The sequence below is a fragment of the Myotis daubentonii genome, chromosome 2 (genome assembly GCF_963259705.1).
Source record: "Myotis daubentonii chromosome 2, mMyoDau2.1, whole genome shotgun sequence".
Taxonomy (NCBI): domain Eukaryota; kingdom Metazoa; phylum Chordata; class Mammalia; order Chiroptera; family Vespertilionidae; genus Myotis; species Myotis daubentonii.
This window is the reverse complement of record NC_081841.1, coordinates 204,894,976-204,908,349: the sequence shown is the minus strand read 5'-3', so window position 1 is coordinate 204,908,349 and position 13,374 is coordinate 204,894,976. Positions and strand designations below refer to the sequence as shown.

Below are 13,374 nucleotides of genomic sequence, written 5' to 3'. Positions count from 1 at the left end.
TTAATAAGGCCCTTGAAAAGACTGGTGAGACTGCCAATAAATGTAGTGAGATCCTCAAGAAATCTAATGAGACCCTCGATGTTGTGATAACGAACCAACTAGAAATTAAGCATACACTGACTGAAATAAAGAATATTATACAGACTCCCAACAGCAGACCAGAGGTCCGCAAGAATCAAGTCAAAGATTTGAAATACAAAGAAGCAAAAAATACCCAACCGGAAAACCAAAATGAAAAAAGAATTCAAAAATACGAAGATAGTGTAAGGAGCCTCTGGGACAGCTTCAAGCGTACCAACATCAGAATTATAGGGGTGCCAGAAAAAGAGAGAGACCAAGATATTGAAAACCTATTTGAAGAAATAATGACAGAAAACTTCCCCTACCTGGTGAAAGAAATAGACTCACAAGTCCAGGAAGCGCAGAGAACCCCAAACAAAAGGAATCCAAAGAGGACCACACCAAGACACATCATAATTAAAATGCCAAGAGCAAAAGACAAAGAGAGAATCCTAAAAGCAGCAAGAGAAAGAAATTCAGTTACCTACAAGGGAGTACCCATACGACTGTCAGCTGATTTCTCAACAGAAACTTTGCAGGCCAGAAGGGAGTGGCAAGAAATATTCAAAGTGATGAATACCAAGAACCTACAACCAAGTCTACTTTATCCAGCAAATCTATCATTCAGAAGTGAAGGCCAGATAAAGAGCTTCACAGATAAGGAAAAGCTAAAGGAGTTCATCACCACCCAACCAGTATTATATGAAATGCTGAAAGGTATCCTTTAAGAAGAGGAAGAAGAAGAAAAAGGTAAAGATACAAATTATGAACAACAAATACACATCTATCAACAAGTGAATCTAAAAATCAAGTGAATAAATAATGTGATGAACAGTATTAACTGGTGACTGTAATAGAATCAGGGACATAGAAAGGGAATGGACTGACTATTCTTGGGGGGGAAAGGGGTGTGGGAGTGAGGGAAGAGATTGGACAATAATCGTGCACGTATGGATGAGGACAGTGGGTGGGGAGGGAGCGTGGAGGGTGGGGTGGGAACTGGGTGGAGGGGAGTTATGGTGGAAAAAAAGAGTAACTAATGCAATAATCTGAACAATAAAGATTTAATTGGAAAAAAAAGTTCAATTTATCACTTATGACATCAATTTCTGCTTTTAAGTTAAAACAAATGGGCATTAATAGAATAAAAAGAATGATACCATAACTATTTTAAAGTAAACTTTAGAGATAAGTTAGGAATAAGAACTGTAAGTACTGCCACTGCATAAACCTGGATGCTTAGAAAGAATGATAGCATGAAACGAGGGGCAATCTGTACAGAGGATTATTTGTTTCAGAACATCTATCATTTTGTTGCATTCTTACAGGCACAAATCCTAATGCTACCCTGCAGCACAAATGCATTCCTTTAGTCACAAGCAAGAACCGGTAAAAAAAAATTCATCATCTATACTTAAAAAAAAAATTTCAGAAGTACACTTTCTATTAGCATGGCATCAGGTCAGAAATTACGAAGTTCCCATGTGGCTGATACTAAGAGCAGAGGTTAAATAAAATGGGGGAGAGTCAATGTCTGGCACCAGCTTGGTAATAATAACTTAAGCAAAAGAATACATTAGAACAACCACAAGTCAAATGTAACAATTGTCAGAGATCCAAAAGAACAGCTTCTAGATGGCAATACTCCCTTGAGATTAGTGAAAAGGCTTTATTGAATATGCTTTCATGAGTCTAAAATGAGACTTCGCATGCAATTTTCCTCTAAAAATAACTGTTACAATTTTGGTAGCTTACTTGACACATTAAAGTCTACTTTACTAATATTTCCCAAAATATCAATAGTAAGAATGAGAATGCCATAGAGGTGTACTTTCCCACTCATTTTTTAAATTATGAAATACTAGTTACCTATATGGTTCCTTTTTCAGATGTCCAGGGCCTTTATAACAATAGTAGTAACTAAGCTTCATTGAACACCTACTATTTGCCAAGAGCCCTGCTAAATGATTTTTTCCATTAAATCCCTCCCCAAAATCATATTTAGATACTACTGTCCACTTTTAAACAACAACAACAAAAACAGAATGGTAAGTGTCAGGATATATATTCAAATCCAGGGGTAAACCCTGTGATAATGCCTTGTATAAAAATCATTAACTGGCCTTTTACACAGATTATGCCATCAGAAATTGGCTATTTTGTCAGAGTATGGAAATTCATAAATGTATATCTAATGTTTTCTTGTTTAACTTTAGTAAAGTAATATAAAGTGTATCCTGTATAAACAACTAACTGGGAGGACAAAAAAAAAATGATGAGTATATTAAGATTAAGCACTAAATGGTCAATCACAATCCACATAGTTTTGTTTAGCAGAGGGTCTCCAGCATTTAACTCATTACTAGCTATAGTAAACAATAAATGTTGCCCTAGCCAGTTTGGCTCAGTGGATACAGCGTTGGCCTTTGGACTAAAGGGTCCCAGGTTCTATTCTGGTCTAGGGCCCGTACCTCAGTTGCAGGCTCCTTCCCGGCCCAGGACCTGGTCGGCACCCATGCAAGAGACAACCAATCAAAGTGTTTCTCTCACACTGATATTTTTCTCAGTCTTTCCCTCTCTCTCCCACTCTAAAAATCAGTGGAAAAACATCCTCAGGTGTAAAACAAACAAAATGTGTACTTCTGAAATGTTTTGTTTTTTCAGTATTTTATGGCCCCAGAATGTGATTTACGTATAATTAAAATAAGTCTATATAGCAAGCATTTACACAGCCTATTGTTATAATAGCCACTCCCATAATTAAAAACCTTGATTCTGTTATGCTTAGACCACAACTTTAAATAATACACCATAAATACAAACATTCTATTTCAAACATCCAAATAGAGTTCTTTTGCCATTTTAATTCACAGGCTGTCCTGACCGTGGCTTGGTTGTTTGGAGCATGGTCCCATACACCAGAAGGTGGCAGGTTCAATTCCTGATCAGGGCACATACTCAGGTTTCAGGTTTGATCCCTGATTAGGGCACACACGGGAGGCAACCCATTGATGTGTCTCTCTCAGATGGATGTTTCTCTCTCTCTCTTTCTCCCTCCCCCTCTAAAAATCAATTAAAAAAAAAAGACATATCCTTGTCTGAGGATTAAAAAAATTAAATACATTTCACAGACTGCTTTTTTAATGTGGGTGGTATACCTATCCTCTCTCAACTAGTAAAGCCAAAAACCTTATTTCTCTCTTTTTTCTCAGAATTTTTCCTCTATTAAACTACCACATGCGAGTAATAAAACACAATAATGAAAGAAAAATATATATAATTTATAAAATTGTATGCACACTTCCTGGAGAAAACATAAAGCTGATAACCCTGGGCTGTGTTTGTGTCCTAGGTTACTACCTCTCTCGACATTATCTTCAAGCCCAGCACTGAAATATTCACTGAAGGATTTTAAATATTGAACAATGAGGAAACATCAATTTATTGCTAACTTACAAATTCCTATGCAGGAATTTAGCTGAAGGACAAAAAATAAGGCAAGAAAAGGGATGACAGCTGATATCCCAGACAGCTTTATTCACGTTTATGTATGATTTACTCGTAAGGGTGACAGGACTTAATGCAAATGAATGTAGAGGAAACTGTCAGCTGCCCTGTGGTTCAACCAATAGAAGCACAGCTCCATCTTGGCTGTGCACTAGACTGCATTACAAACAGACTGTACCATCGATACCATCGCTTCAACAGCAGCCCTTCAGACAAGAGGTAGGTTTATATGATTTTTTTCATTCAGTAATACATGTCCTTATGATGCAGTATAAAAATATTTTACCATAAAAATCAAGCAGAAAGCTTTGTTCCTACTAAAAACCAAAATAAGCAATGTATTCATTTCATTGCTTGGCAGGATTTTATTATGGAAACATGAAGACTGCCTGTGCTATTTGAGAGCACCCTTACCATCTGTGCCTTAATGGAAAATTCATGACATTGTCTTTAATCGGATCTATAGCCAGACCTTAGAGTAAACCATAAGCATTTGATTTTAAATGGTTATTTGCTAATTTTATTTTCTCTGAACTATTTCATTTCAGCAGTTTGGTCTGCCTTAAACAAAGGGTTTTTCTTCAAGAAAAATCTAAACTAAAAGCGAATCTTAGACTAAAGCTTTCTGATTATATATGTGCAAATTATATTGGCTGGTAAAAAGCAGTTGCTTACAAAGAAGTTTGATATATTTTAACAAATACGAGAAAATAATTCAAATTTATTTGATTTTGTGAATCTATAAAAATCACAACTGTGATCTTTATATAAAAATAAAAAGACCATAAAGGTACCATTATGTAGGCTACATTTTATTATAAAGAAATAGATAATTTCTAGAGCTTCAGACTTTCTAACATTTTAATTTCCTTACATAAGTAAAATCCTAAAGTCCATATTACTGTAATGTTCAAGTTATGCTATTTTTAAATGAAAACCTTTTTGAAATAGCCTTTCATTTTTGCATATGGCACAAAAAGATATAGCAGTAACTTTGATGTTAAAGTTATTCTCAAATTTACCCTTACAATAAATATGAAGTCTTACTAATTCACTGCATTTAGAAATAAAAATATGTCCAAGGAACTGGTTAAGGTAGGATAGTACAGTACCTTTCAAAGTACTAATATTACTTTCATGGCTCAGATTAACCATTCATGTCTACTAAAAATCAGTAGCAATTGCTGACCAAATTTCTAATTTTATAATATTCAAGCATGAAAATATCATTATTTAGTAGATGCTAGAGTTCAAAGATATTACCTATAAATGTTGACCTAAAGATCCAACTTCTGCCCTTTTCTTTGCTGGGTAAATCTATTTAAAGAACTTTTTTTTTTCATAATTTTTATTTCTTAGCCTGCATATAGCTAATATAAGTAAAGTGTCCCTTATAAAGACTACAGGTTGCTATAAGAACATATTAGATCTCTCCAGGTTCAGCACAATGGGGTTTGTTACCTAGAAAACATTCCTGTTTGCCATACAAAGTATGGGTACCCAAAAAGAGTCGCAGATAAAATAAAAACTACTTTGCAAAAAAAAAAAGTTAACTTGTAACTCAAATTTCAGGTAAACTGTAAACTAAAACCCCTACCACCTACATTGTTTTAAAACCATAATCAGTCTACATTTCCCTGGTAACACATCTCTAGTTAGCACAGATGTAGGCTCATTGCTGTTTCACTGAACTGGCTAGAGGCATGGCCTGTCTCAGAGAGTTCCAAGGCTAAGTGAATTGCTCTATTTGTAAAGGCCATTATTATTAATTGATCATATTTCAAAGTGACATGCTTAAATGGCACTAGAAAATTCAATTCAAGGGCTTTTACCATAAATACAGCAAAAGCATAAATTTATTCTGATTTGGCAATTCAAGGTTTCAAAACAGTTCCTAGTCTTAGCCCCATAAATAATTTCACTAGAACCTTTTGAAATGGGAGGAAAAATAGGTGAAGGTAATTATTCCAAAAATAACAAACTAAAGTATATGGTATTTACCTTAATACTTCCCATTCCTGTAATGAAATTTTACTTTATTGTTTTAATATATTTTTATTGATTCCTGAGAGGGAGAGGGAGAGAGAGAGAGAAACATCAGTGATGAAAGAGAATCATTGATGGGCTGCTCCCTGCACACCCCCCAACTGGGGATTGAACCCACAACCAGGCATGACCAGAATTACCCTTGACCAGAATTAAACCTGGGACCCCTTCAATCCACAGGCCAACGTTCTATCCACTGAGACAAACTAGCTAGGGCTATAATGAAATTTTAAAGGGGTTAAGGGGGATGCAAAAAAGTACAGACTTTTCTTTGTCTTGTTGTGGGTTTTTTTGCCATTTTCTCTTACTTTTCAAAAGGCATGTTTACAGCATTTGCTTGATATAAATTTACATTTTAGTTTCAAAAATACAGTCTCAGGATATTAAAAAAATTCTAATGGCAAATATCTTTTTGCATGTCTAGTTATGTCTAATCCAAAGTAAATTCATTTTACCCTAAATTTAACACAAAAAATCACTAGAGCTCTACTGTACTTTGGGAGAAAAAATAAATCACATGAAATATAAGGTGAAAAATTATTCCATATTATAAGGGTTTACTATTTTCAGCTATTCCCAGAAGCTAACTAGCAAGTGAATGTTTTAAGCTGCTCATCAGTTACAGGGGGCACACTGTCATCATTTGTAACATAAACCTGACATGTACATACTCTTTCCTAAACTGCTTAGATGCTTCTAGCAAAGCTTACAATGCCCTGGGAGATGGCATACACTGCTGTGCACTGTATTATTACAAGCATTATGTATGATAAGCATATCTATATGAATAAGATATGCAGTCTAATCAAAATGACAGTGTTTGCCCTAGCTCAGCCGTGGGCAAACTACGGCCCGCGGGCCGGATCCGGCCCGTTTGAAATGAATAAAACTAAAAAAAAAAAAGACCATACCCTTTTATGTAATGATGTTTACTTTGAATTTATATTAGTTCACACAAACACTCCATCCATGCTTTTGTTCCGGCCCTCCGGTCCAGTTTAAGAACCCATTGTGGCCCTCGAGTCAAAAAGTTTGCCCGCCCCTGCCCTAGCTGGTTTTGCTCAGTGGATAGTGCGTCAGCCTGTGGAATGAAGGGTCCTGGGTTTGATTCCAGTCGAGGGCATATACCTCAGTTGCGGGCTCTTCCCCAGCCTGGGCCTTAGTCAGGACTCATGCAGGAGGCAACCAATCGATGTGTTTCTCTAACATCGATGTTTCTCTCTGTCTTTCCATCTTTCTTCCACTCTCTCTAAAATCAATGGAAAAATATCCTTGGGTCAGGATTTAAAAAAAAAAAAAAAAAAAAAAAAAGACAGTGTTTGATAATCCTAATGTTTTAGAATCCAGAAATCTCAATAAATGTACTAAATAGATATAGAACACAACAGATTTTTAAAAGCCAAAGGTAAGGAATACTTTTAAAATATATTTGGTTTTGAGTAAGTAATATAGTCAAACGGTTCAAAAACTAAAAGAATGTCCAGTTGGTGTGGCTCAGTTGTTGAGTAGTATGAATCAGGAGCACGGATCGATTCCCAATCAAGGCACATGCCCAGGTTGCAGGCTTGATCCCCAACGTGGGGCATGCAAGAGGCAGTCAATCAATGATTCTCTCTCATCACTGATGTTCCTATCTCTCCCTCTCTGAAATCAATCAAAATATATATATATTTTTAAATATATTTTATTGATTTTTTACAGAGAGGAAGGGAGAGAGATAGAGAGCTAGAAACATCGATGAGAAACTTCGATCAGCTGCCTCCTGCACATCTCCTACTGGGGATGTGCCCGCAACCCAGGCACATGCCCTTGACCGGAATCGAACCTGGGACCCCTCAGTCCACAGGCCGACGCTCTACCCACTGAGCCAAACCGGTTTCGGCCAAAATATATTTTTAAAAAACTAAAAGAATGTAACCAGGTATATCTAGAGAAATCTCACACACGCCCCTGCCCCCCAAATCTACTGTCCACCTAAGCCCACAAGTAATCACTGTTTGTATATTCAAGATTTTTGTGCAGATACAAGCAAATAAAAATATATATTTCCCCCTTTCCTATACATGCTGTACTGTACCTTGCTCTTTTCACTTAACATATCCTAAAAATCTTTCCATATCACCACACAATTACCTCATCCTATCTAATAATAGACAAACATGGTAACTGACCGTACCTTCGCTATGCCTCCCACTGGCTAATCGGCATGATATGCAAATTAACCGCCAACAAAGATGGCGGCTAATTTGCGTACTGCAGGCAGGGCGGGACACCGGGAGCCACCATCCAGGTCCCTGTGTGCGACCCCAGGAGCCGTCAGAAAGCCAGGCCGCAGGCAAGACGATCCCCTGGGACCCAGGAGCCCCCTTGCCTGTGGCCCGTGACCGTGATCGGAAAGTCAGGCCGCATGCAAGGTGGCCCCCTGGAACCCAGGAGCCCGTGTGCGAGGTCTGCAGGTGAAGCAGCAATCAAGCTATGAGGGGGAGGGTGGGAGGCAGAAGGAGCTACGGGAGCAGCTCTGGCCAGACTGAAGACTCCCGCCGGAGCGAGGAGCAAAAACTGAAGGCTCAAGCCACAGCGAAGACTGTGTCCAGAGTGAAGATGGAAGGCGGTGGCCAGAGTGAAGGTCTGGGTCCCAGGTGCCAGAGGAAAACTGGTGCTGGCAGCCAGGGGAAAGAAGGCCTACTGCACGAATCTTCGTGCAACAGGCCTCTAGTTCATGAATAATAGTCAATTGGGTTGATAGTCTATATTAACTTTAACCATAATAATAGTTCACTAATGGGTACAAGTTAACTTCAAATAATTAAATTTAGTTGTGGGTCTGCCTGCCTGCCTGCCTGCCCCTACTTCCTCTCCTCCCCTTCCACTCCCTCCCTCTATTTATTTATGGGGGAAAGGGCCTGAAAAAATTTTAAGCAATTCATTTATACCTCAAAAATAAACAGAATATGAAGCTACTTAAACCAACTTTCTAATCATTTTTAAATCTCATTTTGAAAAAGTAACTTAGTCTTTACAAATTCTCCCATTTTAAAGTCAAAACCAATTTTAAAAAGGCCTACTCATAATAGATTAAAATACAAAGTAAGAATTTCAGTATAATTTCAACCATGTATGAGTTATAGATTTATATAGCCAATTTCTAGGAAGAAAGAACAATAATTAAAAGTTTGATATGTTTGGGAGATAGGATTCTAGGTAAAACTTTTAGATTTTTTTAATTGTATGATATTTCTGAAATCAATAGTATACTAACACTTTAAATTAACATAAAGTTAATTAATAAGGTAGATTAAACTAATTTGAGGGGCATAATGTGGAAATTGCCTCACTCTTTCTCCTCCCTCCCTATTACTGTTTCCTTGTAGTCACTGCTAATGCAGATTTAGAAGAAAACCCCTCAGATTTTTCCCCCCCAAAGATTAAAAAGGAATCAACCTGAAAGGCCTTAACCAAAAATCTAAAAAATACTTTCATCAATACTGGAAAGGTCCCAGGGTTAGCACAAGCAAAATTATTCCATAGACCCTTATGTCATTTTTTCCTATTCTACCTACCCATATAAGTGGCACTGTCCCCTACTTCCCCAAGGACCTACTATTCCTCCTTTCCCTCTCTATTTGCTCTGCTTTTCAAAAAGGGCCTGAAACTCATTCATACTGAAGTAAAAATAACTGTAACAATGTGTGTTACCCCTCCCAGGAATATCTGCATCTTAGTAGTGCTAAAAATCTTAAAGGAGTTCCAAAGCTGAACTTATTGGGGGGGGAGGGGGGGACCATGAAAGACTGGATCAAAAAGGACTTAACTTTTGTTTCCATTTGAGTCTGTTTCTGTGGGTTACTTGACTATTTGTGTGCATGATGATTAGAATAGAGGCAGCAATAATGCAGAAGTTAGAGGGGTAGCCTATCAGGAAATCTACATTATATAACTCTATGTGAATGGCACCCCACAATACAATATGAATGGTGCTCCTTGGAGCTGTCAACATTGCAACCCTGCTCTCTATACAGTGATGGCGAACCTCTGACACGTGAACTCATTTTTTTGGTTGATTTTTCTTTGTTAAATAGCATTTAAATATATAAAATAAATATCAAAAATATAAATCTTTGTTTTACTATGGTTGCAAAGATCAAAAAATTTCTATGTGTGACACGGCACCAGAGTTAAGTTAGAGTTTTTCAAAATGCTGACACACCGAGCTCAAAAGGTTCGCCATCACTGCTCTATAAGAACATGCTCTGGCCCTGGCTGATGTGGCTTAGGTGATTGAGCGTTTTCCCGTGCACCTAAAGGTCACTGGTTCAATTCCTGGTCAGGGCACATACCCAGGTTTTGGGTTTGATCCCCAGTTGGGGTGCATGTGGAAGGCAACCAATCGATGTTTCTCTCTCACTTTGATGTTTCTCTCTCTCAAATCAATAAACATATTTTTAAAAAATGCTAAGAAAAAAATTCAAAGGCCAGAAGAGGGTAACTTTGAAAGGCTAAATCTCCAGATATAGTTTGAAAATGATGTAATGTAACACATACTGGGTTACAGACAACGTATTTTTGTATGTCCCAGAACTAATAGAAGCAATTGATTCAATTACGGTACATTAGTCTGTTATCCTTCATTTCAAGATAAAGGATCCCAAGCACCATAAAACTGAAGAATTCTTGCCCAGACAGTGTGGTCACAGTTCGATTCCTGGTCAGAACACATGCCCAGATTGAGGGCTTGATCCCTGGTGTGGAGCATACAGGAGGCAGCCTGATCAATAGTTCTCTCTCATCATTGATGTTTCTCTCTCACTCTCTCCCTCCTCTCTGAAGTCAATAAAATATATTTTACCAAAAAAACCCTGAAGAATTCTTAAATCCAAAAAGAAAAATAAATTGAAGCCTTTACTTTTGGCCTCAGATCATCAACTTAACCTTCAAAACACATGAAAGAAGGAAGGAACCAAGTCCATCCAGAGAGGTGAAGGGATTTGTCAAGCAAATCTGACTTCAGAAAACAAGAACCTTAGAAGATATCAATTTATCAAGCCCAAAGTTTTAAAATTATATCTATAAAGGAAACAAAGAAATCTAAAGGAATTATATTGTTACTAGTGCCCCGGTGCATGGATTCATGCAGACTGAAAGGAAATTAATTAGAAAGTGGCCAACAGAGCAGGACTGGGCGAGATGGGCCGTACATGCCTTGGAGCCAACCTCCCAAGGTCTCTTCTCTGCCAGCCCCTTCTCGGCCAGCCACACCTGGGGCGGCGCTGAAGCTTGAAGAGCATCTGTGGAGTGAGCAAGGTCCCTCCGGATGGTGGGGTCCTTTGGCCTGGCCTGCGGGGATCAGGCCAAAACCGGCTCTCTGACATCCCCCAAAGGGTCCTGGATTGCTAGAGGGCAGTTTTCGGGTGATGTACCCCAGAATCGGCTACCTCCTCTCTGGTTCCGGGGTGCATCACCCGAGAACCGCCGCTGCCAAGTCACCACAGCTCAGCACCTCCTGCATTGAGTGTCTGCCCCCTGGTGGTCACTGTGCATCATAGCTACTGGTCAGACGGTCCCTTAACCTTTTATATATATACATAGATGGCTTTAGGTTTTAAGTCACTTTTTAATCTTTAACACTCTCAAATCAGCGCAACAAATCTCAGGTCAACAAGAGCAAAAGTTAATGCAAGAATACTGAAACTTTAACTCACTAGGTAATTTTGTGAAATGGAATAATTCAATAAATGATAACTTTGGGGCATTAAATTTGCCTGTTTTTTAAAATATATCTATAGGTCATTTAGGCACATGAAACATTTAGACACAAATAAAACTAACATTTTAATTTCTTCATAGACAACTTAACTTTTCTTTCTCTACTATTTTTCACTCTGCCACTATTCCCTGATTCAGGTCCCTGTCCTCGAAGTTTAAAGGAGTGGAAATAGGAGCCGAAAATACACAGAACTAAGAAGGTGAGAGGACCCACAAGGGCATTTTGAAGAATATAACCTTAAAACGCAGAGTTCCTGACCACTTCTTTAGTCAAACTTTAAACCAATGCAGCTGCCTTTTTTCCCTTCCCAGTTAATTTCTGTGTATGAATATTAAAAATAAATACTTGTTTAACAAATAATATACACAGAAATATATAGTATGGTTTACAGACTACAGTGGCATAGATACAGAAAAAATTAGCCAGGCCACTGTGGCTCAGTGGTTGAGTGTTGAACTAGGAGATCACAGTTTGATTGCCGATCAAGACACATTTCCCACCAGAACCGGTTTGGCTCAGTGAATAGAGCATCGGCCTGCGGACTCAAGGGTCCCAGGTTCGATTCCGGTCAAGGGCATGTGCCTTGGTTGCAGGCACATCCCCAGTGGGGGGCGTGCAGGAGGCAGCTGATCGATGTTTCTCTCTCATCGATGTTTCTAACTCTCTATCCCTCTCCCTTCCTCTCTGTAAAAAATCAATAAAATATATTTAAAAAAAAAAAAAGACACATTTCCGGGTTTCAGGCTAGACCCCCCATTAGGGGATGTGCAGGAGGCAACCTATCAGTGATTCTCTCTCATAATTGATGTTTCTATCCCTCTCTCCCGCTCCTCTCTCTAAAATCAATAAAGACATTTTTTTTAAAAGAAAAAATTAACACCATTAAATGTGTTTTTAAATTTACTTATTGAATTAATACCATTCAGGCATTAATTCTGGCAGATAAGGAAGACTCAGATCGCCTATATAAATTTATTAACAAATCTTAGCACTGAGATTTGGATTGCTAAATCTGTAGAGTCTGGTTACATATATTCATTTTCTATCTTTTTATAGATTCAAAAGAACAATACAAGAAGTGGAATCCTAAGAATGGCCTCCCTGAGCTCCAGCCTATGGAATGAAACCACCACATCCGTTTATCAGTACCTTGGTTTTCAAGTTCAAAAAATTTACCCTTTCCATGATAACTGGAACACTGCCTGCTTTGTCATTCTGCTTTTATTTATATTTACAGTGGTATCTTTAGTGGTGCTGGCTTTCCTTTATGAAGTGCTTGACTGTTGCTGCTGTGTAAAAAACAAAACGGTGAAAGACTTGAAAAGTGAACCTAACCCTCTTAGAAGCATGATGGACAACATCAGAAAACGTGAAACTGAAGTGGTCTAGCACTCTACATAAGATGAGCAAAATCTCTGAAAACAGCCTTCAACTTTGGAGAAAAAAATTTTCTGAGACCAACTGTTATTATAAAATTGACTGACTTTGAATGATTAAAAGATTTCTACTAGAACAGTGGTTCTCAACCTTCTGGCCCTTTAAAAACAGTTCCTCATGTTGTGACCCAACCATAAAATTATTTTTGTCGCTACTTCATAACTGTAATGTTGCTACTGTTATGAATCGTAATGTAAATATCTGATATGCAGGATGGTCTTAGGCGACCCCTGTGAAAGGGTCGTTCGACCGCCAAAGGGGTCGTGACCCACAGGTTGAGAACCGCTGTACTAGAAGAAAAAGACAAGTTAAATATGTATTGTGTGTGTGTATCCCTTTCATTAAACATACAGTAAAACTTCATAAACGTGAATAACTTACCAATCTCTTTAAAATGACACTTTAAAAACTTTGATAGCCCGGCCGGCGTGGCTCAGTGGATAGAGCATCGGCCTGCGGACTGAAGGGTCCCAGGTTCGATTCTGGTCAAGGACATGTACCTTGGTTGCAGGCACATCCCCAGTAGGGGGTGTGCAGGAGGCAGCCTACCAATGTTTCTC

At 38.3% G+C, this 13,374-nt stretch overlaps 2 protein-coding genes across 10 annotated transcripts in view; one reads left to right on the top strand and one right to left on the bottom strand.

Moving 5' to 3' along the window:
- The window catches only part of GTF2E2 (general transcription factor IIE subunit 2), a 96,698-nt gene that overhangs the window by 76,144 nt on the left and 7,180 nt on the right, over window positions 1–13,374 (bottom strand). The gene's annotated exons all lie outside the window — the stretch shown is intronic.
- Window positions 3,739–13,106, top strand: SMIM18 (small integral membrane protein 18). Its single transcript, XM_059685483.1, has 3 exons — window positions 3,739–3,786; window positions 11,515–11,576; window positions 12,434–13,106. Exon 3 carries the CDS (start codon window positions 12,470–12,472, stop codon window positions 12,764–12,766), a length of 297 nt encoding a protein of 98 aa, XP_059541466.1. The 5' UTR covers window positions 3,739–3,786; window positions 11,515–11,576; window positions 12,434–12,469; the 3' UTR covers window positions 12,767–13,106.